Source organism: Acomys minous, assembly GCF_964271855.1.
Source record: "Acomys minous genome assembly, chromosome: 10".
NCBI classification, from domain to species: Eukaryota; Metazoa; Chordata; class Mammalia; order Rodentia; family Muridae; genus Acomys; species Acomys minous.
The window spans coordinates 7,188,388-7,206,801 of record NC_140491.1 but is presented as its reverse complement, the minus strand read 5'-3'; the positions used below and the strand labels follow the sequence as shown (position 1 = coordinate 7,206,801).

The window sequence follows — 18,414 nt, the reverse complement described above, 5'->3', positions numbered from 1 at the left end:
CTGAGAATAAGTGACTATTGAGCATTCCCTAAAAAGCACATCTAATATCAACCCTCACACCCAAGGCTCAGGGAAGAGTGTGGAAGACAAGGCGTAAAGTGTATAAGAGCTGGTAGGGGCAGAAGAGTGCCATGGATGGCCGGCATCGGGGCATGACATGACCACTGCCCTCATGAGCTCACTGAGGCTTTGCTTGCCCGCACAAGATCTGCGCAAAACCAAGCCAACAACATAACTGAACATTCCAACAGGCAGCACTCAAGTATTACAGGGAGGGGGCCGTGAAGGCCTGAAGGGATGTGATGGGGGTGCCTGGGAGAATGTGGGGGGCAGTTGGAGTAGATGCGATTAACATACATTGTACACATATGTGTGATTGGCATTCAATGTGTATGTTGTATTGACACAAAATTGTCAAAGCATAAAAGATATTCTCTTAAAAAAAATTAGCCAAGAAAGGACATTAAGTGGAGCACCAGGCAAAGCGCATTATTATCCTAGTATCCGACTTCCCTCCGTCCTCCATCCCTAGGTGAGCCTCCTCCTTGCCTGTTCTCTCTTCTCCCCTGTTATCCGGTGGACAGCCCTGACAAACCTGAATCTGTAGCGATGCACACTCATGTAGCAGTGCAGCTGCCCCTCCTTAACTCTCAGAGAGTGTGGCCTTTTAAGTTTGAAAAATACTTAAAGCATTAAAATAGTATATTTTACAATATTTTATATTTTATAATAGAAAAAGTATATCTAATACAAAACATTACCAATTAGGATCTCTCTCTCTCTGTGTGTGTGTGTGTGTGTGTGTGTGTGTGTGTGTGTGTGTTTAAATTCAAAGTCTTCAAAGTCTGATGTGTGTTCTGTGCACCTCTATTGGGCCACTCACATCTCAGGTGTGCAATAATCCTATGTGGCTAAAGGCCACCATATTGGACAGCACAAGGCTGGTTGACACTGTCACAGCCGTGGAAACATGTGAGTCCATCTCTGTACTGCAGGCAGCCCTCAACTTTTCACCACAGCCACTTCTCTGTCACTTATGTCCAGGCATGCCTCTTTAGATCCAGGACAGTGTAAATCAACTGTCAAGTAAGTTTGATCCATGATTAGTTTTTTTTAAAAGCTTTATTGAATTATAAATACTCTACAAATAAAAACATAAAAAGCAAACCAAAAAGTATAACTCACACACCATAAACCCTTTCAACAACGATAAATACTTTTGATGCCTTTAGAGTTGTGCCATCCTCATTACAATCAATTTACAACATATCGTCACCTTAAAATGAACCGCTGTGTCTGTACACGCTACTCTGTAGAAGACATGAATTTCTATGAATTTGTCACTTCTGACTACTTCAGATAAGTGGGTTTATACACTCTGGGGTCCCTCTTGGCTGGCTTCCTTCCTAGCATCACGTTTTATGGTTCATCCATGCTGTCACACGTATCTACACCTCCTCCTCTTCCTTCTTCTTCCTCTTCTTCCTCCTCTTCCTCTTCCTCTTCTCCTTCTTCTTCTCCCTCTCCTTCTCCTTCTCCTCCTCCTCCTCCTCCTCCTCCTCCTCCTCCTCCTTCTTCTTCTTCTTTCAGACTGGGTTTCTCTGTGTGTCCCTGGCTGTCCTGGAACTTACTCTGTAGACCAGGCTGGCCTCAAACTCACAGAGACCTGGCTGCCTCTACCTCCTGAGTGCTGGGATTGCAGGCGTGTGCCACCACCATCACCTGACTGATAGCCCACTCTTACTGTCCAACACTTCTTAGTTGTATGAATAACCCACATCTGTCCACTCATCACCAGATGAACATCATGGCTCTTGTGAGCAATGCTGGCATGAGAAGTGTGCACGCCTTTTGGGGTAGACATAGTTTCTCTAGAGATGTGCCCAGGACACTGTGTGGTATGAGCATTCTGTTTAACCTGTGGGAGAGCAGCAGCAGTCCTACCCTGTCCAAGCAGCACCCTAGAGGAATTCTCATTCTCCACATCTTTGATAACACTTTTTATTATCTGTTTTAAAGCCATCCAACTGGACACAAAGAGGTACTACATTGTGGTTTTAATTTGTGTTTCCCTGGCTGATAGTGGCATCAAACATCCTTTCACATATGTTTTGATTATCTATCTATCTATCTATCATCTATTTATCTGTCTATCTCTTTTAGATTTATTCCCTGCCCTTTTAAAAAACAAAACTAAAAATACAGGTAGGGCCCAGATACAGCCTAATGACAGAACACTTTTATTAAAAAAAAAAATTAGTCTCTCATATGTTACATCCTGACCATGGTTTCCCTTTTCCTTCCTCTCCCTCCGCCTTCTACCTCCCTTCCCCTCTCTCTAGATTCACCCACCCTCTGCCTCCCAGCAATTGGCAGGCAGAGGCAGGCGGATCTCTGTGAGTTCAAGGCCAGCCTGGTCTACAAAGTGAGCTCCAGGACAGCCAGCGTTGCCTTTTTGTTCTATTTTATTTTCCTATTTCTACTTATTATTATTATTATTATTATTGTCTTGCACTGCTGGAGGACCAAACCCAGGGCCTCACATGCATTTAGAGGTGCTCTGCCAGGCCCAGGGCCTCCATGAGGACACTGCCCACAGAATCACCTGATTGGGACTCATGGGGACTCTCGGAGATCAGGGAGCCCTAGGGGTCTGACTTGCACGTGTTATGGCTGAGTGGCTTGGGGTTCACTGTGGGAGTCCTAACCGTGGGTGTGGGGGCTGTCCCTGACTCTTCTGTCTACTGTGGGACCCTCGTCCTCCTCCTGGGTTGCCTCATCCAGCCTTGATGTGACAGTGTGTGCCTGGGCTTACTGAAGCTTGCTATGTCGTGTTTGGCTGATGTCCCTGGGAGGCCTGCTCTTTTCTGGGGGTAGGAGGAGGGGAGGCAGAGGGGAGGCAAATCTAGAGGAGATGGGAGAGGTGTGGAAAGCTGAGAGGGAGGGGAGGGAGGGGAATTGTGGTCAGAATATAATATATGAGAGAAGAATAAATTTTTTAAAAATAGAGGTGCTTTGCAATTAGACTGTATCCTGGTCCCTACCTGTCTTTTTAATTTTAAAATTCATCATCAACATCATCATCATCATCATCATCATCAGTAGTAGTAGTACTAGTACTATGATGTTGATGGTGATGATGCATTCATGTGTGTACGATGTGTTGGAGAAGGTGCATATGTGGAGGTCACAGGGCAACTTTGTGGAGTCAGTTATCTCCTTCCACATTTATTTGGTTTTCAAGGGTTGAACTCAGACTCTCAAGCTTGGGGCACCAAGTGCTGCGCCTGCCCAGCCCTCTCATCGGCCCTTATATGTCTTCTTAATGACTGAGTTATAACAGTTGTTTACACGTATTCCAGACGTTAAAGGAACTGCAGATTTCCCCCCTATTTTGGAGTGATCTTCTGTTTCTTGAAACACAAAGACTTTAGTGTTTCATTATATTTGATTTATCCTTTTTTTTTTTGCCGTTGATCTGCTTGGAGTCACTTCTAAGGAAACACTGACAAATTCAGTGTTCTCTCTTGGAAGGCTGTTTTCACTCTTTGGGTCTTTGATATTATTATTGGGAGAGGATCTTGCTATACAACCCAGGCTAGCCTGCAACTTACAATCCTTCTGCCTAGGCCTCCTAACTGCTGGAATTACAGGTTTATCCCCCTACGTCCTGCCTTTTTGTCTTATGTGTCTTGTGATGGATCTTAAACCCAGATCCCTATGCAGGCTGGGCAAGCACTCCACCACTGAGCTAAACTTAGCCTCTCATCGCTCCATAATCTTTCCTCTGTTGTACACGGTGTGAGACAGGGATCAGACCGTTTTTGCATGTGGATATCCAATTGTCTCAGCCGTCTGACTGAAAAGACTTCTTTTTTTTTTTTCCCCATGGAATAGTCTTGGCACCATGAAATAGTCTTGTTGGAAGCCAGTTGACTGTAGATGCACAGGCTTACTTCTAGAATTGTACCCTGTTAATTGGCTTGTTTATCCTTGGGTTGGATGGTACCATTTTGGCCACTATAGTGTTTTAAAAAAATTTTTAGTTATTTATTTTTTACTTTATGTACTTTCATGTTTTGTCCACATGTATGTCTGTATAAGGTGTCAGGACTCATGAAGTAGGACTTACGTACAGGTGTGAGCTGCCATGTGGGGGCTGGGAATTGAACCCGGGTCCTCTGGAAAACCAACCAGTGCTCTTAACCACTGAGCCATCTCTCCATCCCAGCCACTTTAGTCTTGTAGTGAGTTAAAAAAAAAAAAGTACAAGTCCTTCTTTCTCAGCTCACATTGACTCTTCTCTCTATAGGATATAAATTTGAGTAACGTGTGCATAGAGCTATTGCATAATGCTAGGCAGGTGTGCTGGCACTTGTTTTGTTTTGTAAAGACAGACTCACTCCGTGTAGATCTGGCTGCGTTTGAACTCACGACCCTCTGACTTCATTTCTGAGTGCTGGGATTATGAGGGTACACCACCACACCTAGCTGGGAAGTATACTTTCTTTCTTCTTAAAATTAGCATACAAAGTAATGAACTTTATTATGCATTTGCATATGTATCATTTTACTTTGTTCCAATTTCAACATATAATTCAAATATAATTTTAAATATAGGTTCTATCTGTGAGACGTCTCCCCACCTCAGCCTAACCTAGAAATCCACTCACAGACATGCCCGGAGGTTTGTCTCTTAGGCGGTCCTATATCCTGTCACGTTCATAAGCAATAGTAACCATAAAAGTTAATGGGCCTCATTATGTCATTTGCATATGCGTCATTATACTTGACCCAATTTGAACATATAATTCAAATATAATTTGGATTGAGTAACTGGGTCATATGACAGCTCTATTTTTTAGCCTTTTGATCAGGCTCCATTCTGATTTCCATTGTGGCTGCCCGTTTGCTTTCACACCAGCGCTGTACAAAGATGCCCTGTCCACATCCCTGCCAGCATTTGTTGCCATTTGCTTCCTTGATTATAGTCTTTCTAAATAGACTGAGATGGATCTTAACACAATTTTGGTTTGTGTTTTCCTAATGCCTAAGGGTGTTGAACACTTCAAGAGTTTATTGGCTTTTTAAAATTTTTTATTATAATTTATTCAGATTAGATCTCAGGATTGTTATCCCCTCACTTGTATCTTCCTGTTCCCACCCTCCCTCCTTCTTCTGCCCTATTCCCCTCCCCTAGGCCTCTGACACAAGGGGACCTCCTCCCCCGCCACATGACCACAGCCTATCAGGACTCAGCTAGATAGCTTGCTTCCCCTTCCTCTGTGTGCCCCAGGCCTACTCACCAAGGGGAGCAAATCTGGGGCACCAGAGTTCGTGTCAGGCAGTCCGTGCTCCCCCACAACTGTGGAGAGGGAGCTGTCCATTGGCTAGATCTGAACAGGGGGGTCTAGGTTTACTTCATGCATTGTCCTTGGTTGGTGCAACAATTTGTGCAGCACCCCCCCCCCCCTTGAGACCAGATCCACCGGAGCTTATTGGCTATTTATATTTCTTTTGCTGAGAGCTATCTGTTCAATGCATTCACTCAGTAGATTAATGATTTGGCTCTTTAATGATTAATTCTTGCGGCTCTTTATAGATTCTGTCTATTAATTCCCTGTCAGATGTGTAGTTGGCAAATATCTTTTTCCTCATTCTGGGCTGTCTCTTTATTGTGGTGATTGTTTGCTTTTCTGGTGAGGGGGCAGAGTTTCTGTGATCCCAATTGTTGATCATTTCCTGTCCTATTGGAACCCTTTTCTACATCTGTGTCTGGAGGTGTTGTTCGTGTTTTCCTCCAGCAGTCTCAAAGTTTCATGCCTTACCTTCAGGTCCTGAAGCATTTGGAATTCATTTTTGTGTAAGGTAGGAGATATGGTTCTAGTTTTATTCTTCCAGCTTTCCCTACACCAGTTGTTAAAGAGGCTGCCTCTCTCCATTGCATGTTTCTGTGGGGTTCAGGTTTTTGTTTTTGTTTTGGGTTTTTTTGGGGGGGTTGGTCATTATTTACTTATTTATTTGAGACAATGCCTCACTAGTAAGCTTGGATGGCCTGAAAGTTACTACATAGACCAGGTTGACTTCAAACTCATAGAAATCAGCCTGCGTCTTCCTCCACAGTTCTGAGATTAAAGCTGTGCATCACTCTGATGGTTTTCAATGCGTGGTTTTGTTGTTGTTGTTTGTTTGTTTGTTTGTTTTGGGTTTTGTTTTTGGGTTTTTGAGACAGGGTTTCTCTGTGTAGCTTTGGCTGTCCTGTACTCCCTCTGTAGACCAGGCTGGCCTTGAACTCATAAAGATCCACCTGCCTCTGCCTCCCAAGTGCTGGGATTAAAGGCACGTGCCACCACACTTGGCCCAATGATTGTTTTTGACAACTTTGTTAAAAATTAGGTGTCTGAGCCAGGCATGGTGGAGCACCATATTACACTTACTACTCTGTGTGTGTTGGACTGTGGGTTGAAACCAACGTGGTCATAGAGTATGGTCTTTTAGAATTGTTCTTGATTTAATAAAGCAGAGAATAAAACAACCATAGTAGAATCACTCAAAGAGGTGGTTCTCTGAAAAAATTAACGAGATAGGAAAAGTGCTAGCCAAACTAATCACAAGAAAAAAAAAAAAGAAAACCTAGATCATTAAAAATAATTGTTTCTTTTTCACTTTGTTATGTCTTTGGGCTTTTTCCATGTGTAGTGACAATTTGCACCTCTTTAGTGAGTTTGTTCGTGGAATATTCCTGTTTTCATAGTAAGGTTATAGTTTTGTACTTTGTTGTATATTCTCTTTTATGTTGCGACATTGGCTTCTTCCAAACTCCCTGCTCCTCTTTTTATGGCATGGTTTTTGCAACAGCGAACCTGTATATTTTACGTAAATGGATTTAAGTTCAGTGTTTTCCTTGGTTATTGCTGCTGTTCAGCTGAGAGTTTTTGAGCCAGGTTGAAGAAGAGTCTGGTTGTAGCATTTGTTGATACTTGGAAAGCCAGTATTCTCCCCACAGCTGCTCCCTGGCTGCCAGCTGCTCCCACCGCACATGGTCATCACCAGTCTGCACAAGCCAGCTTCCGCATGCCATTGGTGTTTTATTTATTTGTTTTTGAGACAGGGTCTCACCGTGTAGACCAGGCTGGCCTTACACTCAGAGATTTGTCTTCCTCTGCTTCCCAGTGAGAGGATTAAAGGCACAAGCCCTGCTACATTGATATTTTAAAAGTTCCTTCCTACTACAAGATCACATATCTGTATCTATGTTTTTCTCAAACAAAAGTTCTTGGTAACTTCAATGTCTTATTATTGAAATAAAATGTTTACTAAGAAAAGTTAGAGCACACAAGTAAATGAAAAGAACAAGGTTAACTCAATGATCATCCCACCACACTTTTGTAGCATCAATGGAGTTTGTTTATTTGTTTGTTTTCCTCTAATCCTATGAACATGCTTCAGTTCTTGGTGCCTGCTGACAAACTGCTGTTCAGAAACTTTTACCAGTCTACCTATACGCACCCAGTAGGGCAAAGCTCAGCCTAAAGCCAACAGCGGCCTACAGGACTCTCATGGGCTGAGCCATACAGTTGAGGTTGCCTTCTTTCTTGTAACATGAGGCCATGTAGACTCCTTCTCCTACTGCATCCATCTGGGAAAGGAGGCAGGACAGGGACCTTTCTGTGAATGATGGAGTATTTGCTCAGAAAAGACTGTGTCAACACGACAGCAGACAGCTAAGCCCGATGGGACCAAGGTGCTGCCACAGTATAACAAGACGAATGCCATATCCACCCCTCGGCCTCATCCCACAGCTCCGTGGAATCAAGGTTTTCATCAGGTGTCTGTCAAACATCTGGAGGAAACAGAAGCTGGAGCTGTCAGATTTGTGTCACTGTGATGGAAGACCTGGCGTTGGGACCTGAGGCCATGCAGTGTCATGACAGTGGGAGGCATGTGGTAGATGGGTTGGTCACCTTGTGGGGACAAGGAAGCAGAGAGAAGAGGGTCGGGTGGAGAGAGAGCACACTCCTAAGATAATTGTGAGGGGTCACCACGGTGATCCTAGCCATTGGAAGGCTGAGGCAGAGGGGACACTGAGCTCAGTAAAAATCTGGACTATATACAGTGAGACCCTGATGTAAGAACAAGGAAAATGAGCCTTGAAAAAAAAACATGGCCTTCAAAGGCATCCAGCCAATGGCTTGCTTCCTACAATTAGGGTCCCATCCTCACTGTCCATTAAGCTGAGAACTCAGCAGTGGAAAATGCCATTAGTGAACTTAGCACCTTCCTAAACAACTTCTAAACAGCACAGTCATATTTTCCCTCAAAGCCTTCAAGCACAAGCATTTGAGGACATTTTAGCTCTGAACTATATGGGTTAGTTTGATTTTCATCAACCAGACACATGTTAGAGTCACATTTGGGAAGAAAGATCTTCAATTAAGAAAAACGTCTCAATCAGATTGGCCTGTAGGCAAACTTGTTGGGGCGTTTTCTTGATTAACATTGATGTGGGGAGGCCCAGCTCACTGTGGGTGGTGCCGTTCCTGGGCAGGAGTGGTCCTCAGTACTATAAGACAACACATTGAACCGGACATGGAGAGCAAGGCTGAAAGCAGCATTCTTCCACTACCTCTGCCTCCCTTCCTGCCTCCAGATTCCTGTTTTGAGTTCCTGCCCTGACTTCTCTTCCCAGCAGACAGTAACTATAAGCCAAAAGAAGCCCTTTCTTCCACAAGCTGCTTTAGATCATGTTGTTTATCATAGTCATGGAGACCAAACTAAGGCGCCACAGCCAAAGTACCTCCAGACAGGAACTTAAATCCACAATGCTCATCAGAACCCAAGTTAACACTTTATTAAGTTGGAAATCCAAGCTTCAAATTTTCACATCGTCTTCATTGACCACTGCTAACTTGGTAATAAATGAAGCTCTAAGGTTGGCCCAGAACAGCCCATGTTTGCCCTTCTCTGTAGGCCATTCCAAGTAAGTCCTCTGTGCCATGAGAGCCCGCAGCTTGTGGTACCTACTGGGAATGTTGTCCCGTGGGATGGGTTCCAGCAAGATGAGGATCAAGTTATCAGACCCCTCGTGGAAGAGATTGTGATGGGCAAAGTAGAGCTCATAATGGCACCACTCACTCTGGATGAAGTGAGGGGACAGCACAAAGATGGACTTGTAACTCTTCTCAATGAAATGTATGATGTTCTCCACAATGCTCTTGCCAGGGACAAAGTGTCTCTCGTGGAGGCAGACCCGGATGCCATCCTTCTCTAGGTTTGGAAGCAATTCATTCTTTACCCAGGCGGAATCATGCTCACTGTATGAGACAAAAGCATGGAACTGCAGGTTTCTCTGGAGTTCCTCTAAGGGGATGTTCCTGGCCCTGTGCCGGGTCTGTGCCCACTGACAAAGCATCCTGAGATACCAGGGCAGATCAAAGTAGAGACAGAGGAAAGCCACGGTGGCGGCCAACACCAGCATGATGGCCCCGATGGTGACAGTCAGCAGAACGGCATCACAGGACAGTGGAGAGAGGTGGAATTCCTTCAGTGAGGTTCCCTTAGTGCTTTCTGGGTAGTCACACGTGTAAGAGTCAGGCCAGCCCGCCACTGTGCCTCTTGACAGCTGGCTTATGTTTTTGACAAAGTCTCTCAGCTCACACGTACATCGGAATGGGTTGTCGCCCGCTGCTACGGACCTAATATTCTGACAGCTCTGGAAGAAATCCTCGGAGGGGTGGGAAACTGAGTTATGGTCAACGACCAGCACAGAAAGGCTGCTGAAGGCCCCGCACCCGGGAAGGTCAGCTAAAGAGTTGAATGCCACGTTGAGTTCCTGCAAAGCTTCCATGTGGGTGAGTTCTTTAGGGATGGCCTTTATTTTGTTGTTGTGAAGGTCAAGGATCTTGACCTTGGGAGGCAAGCACCTGAAAACAGAGTCCGTAAGTACATTTGAAGACAGATTCAACACTGATATGCTCTCAGCCCAAGCGCATGCTCCTTCATAGGCATGAGAGTCCAAGGAATTCAAGCTAACATCCAACGTTTCCAGGGAGGACATATTCTTTGTCATGAGTCCTACCTTAAAGAGGTTCTTCAAGCCGTTCCTTTGTAAGATAAGCGTCTCCAGTCTCTTTAATGTGGAGCAGCCTTGAAAAACACTGTCTGTGAAAATGTTCTGTGTAAAGTTCAGAAACGTAAACATGCTTGGAAACCGAGGGCACATCATGTGGATGAAAGGTGTGTCTGAGATTGTCAGCATCCTGATGTTCATCCCTGCAAACAGGGGGTACAATGCCTCCTTTGCAAAGATGAACACTTGGTTCGTAACATGCTCTATCTTCAAACCCTTTAGTACTGTCTCCACGTAAGTAAACTTTTCCAAGTTGATGCTTTCAACTATCTTTAAGGTGTCAATATTGAGATACTCCACCGGCCGGGGCCAAAGAAACTGGAAAAGTGTAACCAAACACTTCCAGTTGGTTTCTATGTGACTGAGAGTCAAATTCAATAAGGTTGGGCCTCTCGTGAGTTCTAATAAAAATGTAACTAACCTTTGACAGTTTTCATTGTTCAGTTTAATATTACTCAGCTGTAAACATTCTAAAGTATTTACAGATATGTTCACTTGCACAGAGAACAAACTATTCGGATCAAAGACCAGATGGAGGACACTGGTATTTGGAACCTGGAGACTTTCTGTCTCTCCATCTTTTATATAATAACCCACTAAGTCCAGAAGAATGTACTTTAGGTGCAAGTGAGCAACCGGGAGCAGATCCAGTTGTCGGAACTTTGTAGCGCTTAATCCCAAGAAACTCAGCTGCGTCAAGTTGCCAAATTCCTTATGCACAGGGAGCTCGTCGAAGTCATTGAATGAGAGGTCTAGGTGCCTCAAGCTCACCATCGGGCAGCAAGAGATGTTTCGCAGCTGATTGTGCGAGACATCTAGGTATTCTAAATTCCGATTGAACTTGAACACACTGAAATCGAGTGTCTGTATCCTGTTGTGGGAGAGTCTCAGAGCCCTCAGCTCTGACAGGGAGCTGATATCGGACACTTGAAGCTCGAGTATAGAGTTTTGAGAGAGATTTAAGGCTTTTGTTCTTGGTGGCAGGTCTTTTGGGATGTGAGTAAGGTTCCTGTTGGAGAAGTCTACAGCAGACTCAAGTTCATCAGAGAACTGGACCACGGTCCCGACTATTAAGGCCAGGATGCGAACAAAATGGAAACTTTCCACAACAGGTTCTCTGTCTTGGGTCATGTTGCAATGGCTGTCCCGAAGGGCGGTTACTGTTCTTTACAGCATTGTTACTCTAGTTCAAGCTCTAGAAAAAAGACTGACATTAAGATTAATAAAGCTTAGGTGGTGGCTTCTATTTAAGCTATTAAATAGCTTCCATCTGTCAGAATCTCAAGTGCTTTCTTCATCCACTCTCATATTCATCACTAACCCCCCCTTATATTTTTATGTGATTTTTTTTCACCACAGGGAACCATGATATGTGTGCTTTGACTAGTCTAGGAGCTTCCTAACGGATTCCTTAGGGAGGTGCCTCTTTGTTTCACACTCAGAGTTTTCTCAGGGCTGGAGCAAAATTTACAGAAATATCTACTAGCTGCAGCCAACTGAGGCTGAAGATAACAAAGGGTGAGCAACAGATACACCAGAAGGCCAGGGAGGTACGAGGAAGGGAGTGAGGACATACACACACCACGCAAGGAGGACCAGAAGAGGCAGGGAGACGGGTGGAGGCAGGGGAAAGGCGGCCAAGAGGTTCAAAGGCACCAACACAGATGCACACTCAGGAAACTATACCGTTCAAGCTCTGAACTGCACAGAAAAAATATCTGAGCTACTTGGGGGGCACAGAAGCCAGCAAGAGACTGTGTGCCAGCCCTTGAAGTCAAACAAGTCTCCAGAAATAACTTAATTCTTATTTAAAAAAAAAACCAAACCTTCAATGTAACATTAAGTGAATGGAAGGTAACAAACTGTATGTACTAAGACTCTGACTGTAAAAGTATAGATTCTAACTTGGCCCACATGAGACCTATGGATGGGTGGGGAATGTGAAAAGAAATTATGCCAAATGCTAATAGGAGTTATCTCCAAATCATAGCTACATTTAGTTTTCTTTCTCATACATCTTCGGCACTCTGCGACTATTACTTACACTCTTGTAAAGGTTGCCTTTAACAGAACTGCAGCATGGGGCGGGGAGGAAGGCAGCAAATCCCACCTCTAACTAGAGCAGTCCCTAGTTCCTGAGGGAGGGAGAGTCCGGTTTCTTTTAGGGTGGAGCCCTTGGTAGGTCTAACCCCTCCAGCCACACACCCAGGGGTATACGGCCTGAAGAAATTGGACTTGGGGGGGGGGGGGGGGAAAGGAGACCACTAAGGTGGGTGGGTAGGGAAGAGGGCAGGTCAGGGAGGAGTTGGGGAGGGGTAAATACAATCAAAGAACTAATAAATTAAAAAAAACATTAAGCTCTCTTAAAACATACCCAAAATAAAGTTTTATATGCAAATGAGCATGTTTGTAGTATTTGTAATACCGACACATAAAAAGATAAAGAGGGGCAGCCTCTAACAGGATGGTAGAGAATTGACACTTAGGGATGAGGTCCCTTCCTACAAGTGTGGCCACAGGGACACACACACACACACACACACACACACACACACACACACACACACACACATCTTCTTTGGGGGTGGTGCTCAGAACCTCAAGCAGTTCCTATGGTACAGATTCTGAGAAACAGCCCCAAACTTTAGTGTATATGTAAACCAAGGGGTGGGGCAAAGGGGGGCAAACACTAGAAAATTCAAGAGTTCATATGTTTTAAAGTAAGTATAGGAGACAAGAGTAAGAATTTGTTTAGTCCATCAAACAAAAAGTGAAAGAAAAAGAACAGCTGACATAACCACTATTTCAAAACCAAAAAGGTGGTGGGTGGAGGGAGCGCTATAAAAATTAAAATTATGAGAACGGGAAGAGTAGGAAATAACAGTAAGCAAGGGCGAGCGAGCACGGCAAAGGGGTTTGTAATCAAGTCAACACAAGCGTGAAGAAACCTGGAGGAAGGCAAGTGCCACCTCCCTGCTGCATTCAGAGGTGCAAAGAGTTCAGGAATCTGATAGCCGTCACTTCCACCACTTTAAATGATGTTTATTCAGAGTCCTTTGGGCAAAGGGCACAGTAGAAACTGGGGTGGGGGTGGGGTTTGGGATGGGGGTTACGATTCACAAAGGAATGACTGAACTAAGTCCTTCCTCTAAAATGCTCGTGAATTAATGAGAGGTGCAGACCAATAAAAGATTATAGTACCACGTGATGGGGAAATGAAACACTGTTTTAGATCCAGCACAGTGTGCTGTCATGACCACAAATGGCTACAAACTCATGAAAGGAGAAAACAGCCCAAACCAGGAAGAAAAAAAAAAAAAAGTCACAGGACTCAGCTCACTTCCTTGGCTTCCGCTGAAATGCCAACTGTTTTCTGTCTACCATAAAGTCACACTATCTGTCTGTCAGTACTCCAAACGACAGCCACACTTTTAAAACACACAAAACCGTTTTTGCAAAAATTTCAAAGAAAGTTTACCTAGTCCCCGCACTGACGTTAACACTTTCTTTCTCATCTGAAACGTCAACACAATAGCTTGAAAAGTCCAAAAAAGCCTTCTTACTCACCCAGACTTCCTTCTCTGAGGAGAATGTAACCTCTAACCTGCCCTGAGAAAATAAAAGGGCTTGACCAACCCTAAGCCCCGACCAGCAGCACTTAGGAGTGGTTTGGCGCCATCTCTTGGCCCTCGGTGGAGTTAACCCACGGTTAAAACCATTTCAAAGCAGAGTGGCTCCTCTAAGCTGCAGTCTTAAGCTGCTGCGCTGTATAAATCCTTCGATTCAAACAAGCAAGCAGATTATAAAAATTTTGATATTACCATAAATTTTTATTTGCTGTAGGGTTTTTTTTTGCATTTTCCGACTGAATTTTAAATCGCCACCAAGATGGAAACTCAGTTCTCTGCTGTGACAGTTCTACATACCCCCCAATCCTACCTCCCCGCCCCCGTCCTGCCCGCCCCAAGTCATTACTGTCGTTCAAGCAGGGTTTGATCACCTTGGAGCTGACGAACATACCTGTAAAATAAGCTGAAGCTCATGGCTTGCTTTCGGAAAGTCAGTTTCCGAGAGAAGTTCTGTGGGTGATACACGTTTAGCCTGACTCGAGAGTTTCGTCAACATTTGACACTGTTGAGCGTTTTAATTTTTAGTTCTGGGAGATCAGGCAACACTGGGACCCTTCTGGACCAGCCCCGAAATCGGTTTTCTAGAGAGTGAAATTTGAGAACTTTTAGTCAAGACTGGAAGGCTTGAAGCCAGTGTCCCTGCACCTGACCTTCTCACCTGTTTAGCTTTTGCAAAGAACTGAATGCCTGAGTCAAATCATCATCCCCTACTGACCCCACCGGCTGCGCTGCTCTCAGCTTTACAACAAACACAAATTAAGGCCACCAGCGCTGGCCAATGACAAGCAGGAGTAGAGATCACTTCTGCTTTCAGGAGGAAGGGAAGGGCAACATCTTACTTACTGTTCATCCTTACTCAATAAATGTAAGAGGAAGTCTTCTCAGAACCAGGGAGGCTCAGCAAGGAGTGACGGCAACAGAGCTGGCCGCTAGTGTGCAGATGGTATGAGGGGAGACACCGGGAGACCTGATCGGAGACACAGGCCGAGAGGAGCCAGCGAGATGCAAGGGACCGCAGGCCACACGGGGCCTACTTTTTAAGAAAGCACATGATACAGATTTATAAACACAAGCTTGCCCAAACACACACACACACACACACCATACACAACACACACACACACACCATACACAACACACACACAGCACACACACACACCATACACAACACATACACAGCACACACACACACAAACACACACACCACACACACAAACACACACACACACACCACACACACAAACACACACACACACCACACACACACACACACACACACACACACACACACACAGACAGAGAGACAGAGACAGACAGAGAGACAGAGAGGCAGAGACAGACAGACAATGAGAGGTGCGTACATACCGCTCAAGACTGGACCCATGACTCACGTCTCAGTTGCATTGCATAATCATGCTGCCTTTGGGGAGTGCAGGCACTGTTCTTGTTATGGCTGTTACAACGCTAAGAAACGCCCTTAAGGGGAACATACAACCAACTGAATCCGTGTAACTAACATGGAAGAGACCGTATGATGGGGAAACGAGCAGAGCCGAGACCACGCTGGGCTGAGGTCCTTACTTGATAACTGTGAAGCTTTGGTCGAGTCGTGTGACCTCACCCAGCCTGTTTCTTATCTACACAATGGTCGGAGCTATGGTTTTGAGGGGCGGAAATGAACATCAAGTGGCTGGAATGGTGGCTCACACAGAGGAAGAGCAGGAGTCTCGAACTCTGTGAAAGCCATGGTTTTAAACGGGGAAGCAGAGAGGTCGTAGGTCGCTGTGACCAAATGAGGCAGAGCAGGCTGCAGAATCGTAGGGTTGTCTTCCTGCCAGCTTTATTCTGGGCTTTACAAGTACTTCCTAACACTCACAAAGGTGCTGTGAGGTAAGCACTGTCACCACCCCCACCTAACGCTGCTGGCTCAGGAGCAGGTAGGAAATGGACCAGTGAGGGGCAGGCAGCCCCAAGGCCGCATGCTCAGCATCATGGTGCGAGGCGAGCGGTCGGTCCAAGGCTCACATAAGCTCAGAGAGGCGACCATTTGTTCAGGAGTAGGGGCTGACGGAGTCGCACGCTGATGGATGACCCGCCGGCAGCCTGAAGGTGGAGAGAGCATGCTCTGCCTTTGATTCCAATGTTCTGACCTTGAGAGCCGTAAGAAGAACAAATTGCTGTTTTAAGCAACATGGCTGAGCGAAATTTATTATGTCAACCTCAGGAGACTAATAGGATTGCATACATATGCTAAAACCTCTGAGAAATGCATTTCCCAGAGATTACTTCAGAACTCTTGTCTTCCAGCAGAACTAAAAGAGATTTCCATTCACCATTTTATGTCCTTTTGTCCTTAAAAAAATACCATATATATATATATATATATATATATATATATATATATATATATATATATATATATATATGTCCTATGCTTTTGCAATAGCATCTTCCAGGTGGGCCTCAAATTTGCAATCCTCCTGCCTCAGCTCCCCAGTGTTAACACTGCAAGCATGTGTCACCCTATCCAACTTTATGTGTTATGTTATTTTAATTTTTAAAAATGTCACAAGTAAATATGGTAATATATCCCAAATTCAGCAAATACCCTATCCCAGTACATATAGAATCAAAACATTATTAAGTATTAAAAATAACATTTGTATGCTGGGCATGGTAGCACACGCCTTTAATCCCAGCCCAGAGGCAGGCAGATTGCTGTGAGTTTGAGGCCAGCCTGGTCTACAAAGTGAGTCTAGGACAGCCAAGGGTATACAGAGAAACCTTGTCTCGAACTCCCCGCCCCAACCCCCCCCAAAAAAACCCCCCAAAACAAAACATTTGTGCTGGGCAGTAGTGGCTCATACCTTTGCTCTCAGTGCTTGGGAGTCAGAGGCAGGCAGATGTGTGTGAGTCCGAGGCCAGCCTGGACTAGAAAGTTTCAGGATAGCTGGGGCTGTTACACAAAGAAAATTAGTCTTGAAAAAAAAATTGTGATAGATGATAGATAGATGATAGATAGATAGATAAATGCTAGATAACATTTTCAGTTGAATTTATGGGAAGACAAGCCATGTGTTGTATAAAAATGGTATTTATAGTACATACAACCATATAATACTATCCAAAATATATAAAGTTTTCACCTAATCAGTATAAATGTGATTGAGAAACCCTAAGAGGGGGCAGGGCAAGTAAGCGAAGGCTATAAACAGACGGATGGGGCTGGGAGTAGAAGTGGGTCTAACACGAGAAAGCACACAGCCGAGCATCCTTACTACCTGCGGGAAAATAGAGATTCAGACAGCACTCCTGGTGTACATCCCTGCACACTCCAGAGACAGACAAAAGTCAGGACCCTGGGTGATTGCAAGTGTGGGGCACAATGGTAGGAAACAGGATCCCAATTTGTTTACAAATGGTCGGAGGAGCCAGACATTGTTTGAAGCTCTTCTTGTAACTCTTTTGGTGCCCAAAAAGGATCTCAGCATTGAGACCTGCACACTAGCCCTGTGTCTTGTTTCTTATCCGAACCCTCACAGGAGCCTGGAGGCGTCTGTCCTTGACTTTCTTATTTCCCTATCTCTGACTTTTCTGCCAACATTTGAAACCAGTCACCTACTGTTCTCCACCATTCTGTTGAGCACCAGCCCTCTGCTAATTCTAGGGTTTTCAGTAGTTAGACAGAACTACAGACACTGTAAATACCCGTGCCTGCGCTCCGCTCCCGCCATGAGCTCGTGCATCAGCGTTCCGATTTCCCTCTGTTGCCAACAATCCCCGTCTCACTGCATTGGTCAGAAACATCACAGCCCTCCCCTTCACTGTTCACACTCAGCTACCTTATTCCTCTCTCCTCAATCCAAACTAAGTCGTCCTCTTCCCTGGACCACAGAGCCGGAGTGGCTTGATACTGGGAGTAACTAAGTTGGGAGAAAATACCTACACCACCAGGGTGGGACTCATGTGGACTGCATACTGTGTCCTGACCTCAAGGGGGCGCGATTCTATCAGCCTTCCCGCGGACCTTCCCCGACCCTTTCTCATGCCTGACCTTATCCTCTCCGTCACTTGTCAGACATTTCTCTCCCTTCTTCATTCTTGGCTTATGGTTGCACAAAGAAAATAGAAGAACAGACAGAGCACCTCCGACCGCCGAGCTCTGCCACCCTACCCGAACTGTCCTTTTCCTCGCAAGAACCATTCACTTTTGCCTACTCAGGTTTTCTTTCTGGGCATTCACCCGTCTTCCAGCCCCTTTCCTTGACTTCCCTGCGAGCTCACTTGGATTCCTCCCCACTCTCGTGGGTCCCTTCTGTCTCAGAGCTTCTGTTTTCACTTCTCTCTTTAATTCCATCTTGGCATCAATGCCAGTGACTCCCCGGTAACTGTCTCCAACCCAGAATTTCCCAAACTTCAGACTCTTTTATCCAATTGCCTGCTAAATACTTGTCACACGGTTCTTGTTGAGAGCCACAAACCCGAATCCTCACTGCCTTCAGCTCCCAAACTGCCCTTTACCCCTCCCTCGCCTGTCTTCGATCTTTCTGCTCCCCCAGAATCTCAGTCCTGATCCTGAGAGTGATTGGTAACTCCCTTCTCTTGTTGAAGCTACCAAGATTTACATCTGATCCAAGAACAAATTTCACTGGGTTC

The 18,414-nt window shown here is 45.0% G+C and overlaps 1 protein-coding gene across 7 annotated transcripts; it reads right to left on the bottom strand.

Annotated features, from left to right (window-relative positions):
• Positions 1-8,830: 8,830 nt before the first annotated feature.
• On the bottom strand, positions 8,831-17,930 carry TLR6 (toll like receptor 6). Of its 7 annotated transcripts, none has more exons than XM_084799514.1 (3): positions 14,602-14,929; positions 14,150-14,339; positions 8,831-11,324 (listed from the first exon to the last, which is right to left on the bottom strand). In XM_084799514.1, the coding sequence occupies exon 3, from the start codon at positions 11,258-11,260 to the stop codon at positions 8,873-8,875; it is 2,388 nt and encodes a 795-aa protein (XP_084655640.1). In that variant the 5' UTR covers positions 11,261-11,324; positions 14,150-14,339; positions 14,602-14,929; the 3' UTR covers positions 8,831-8,872. The 7 variants fall into 7 exon arrangements, with proteins under 7 accessions (XP_084655640.1, XP_084655643.1, XP_084655642.1 ...); XM_084799517.1 differs by lacking the exon at positions 14,150-14,339 and adding an exon at positions 13,697-13,905; XM_084799516.1 differs by lacking the exons at positions 14,150-14,339; positions 14,602-14,929 and adding exons at positions 13,697-13,905; positions 14,417-14,496.
• Between the last annotated feature and the right edge of the window lie 484 nt (positions 17,931-18,414).

What these genes read in the sequence shown, in the direction of transcription:
- TLR6 (XM_084799519.1), bottom strand. Translation starts at nt 11,260, where the DNA reads ATGACCCAAGACAGAGAACCTGTTGTGGAAAGTTTCCATTTTGTTCGC.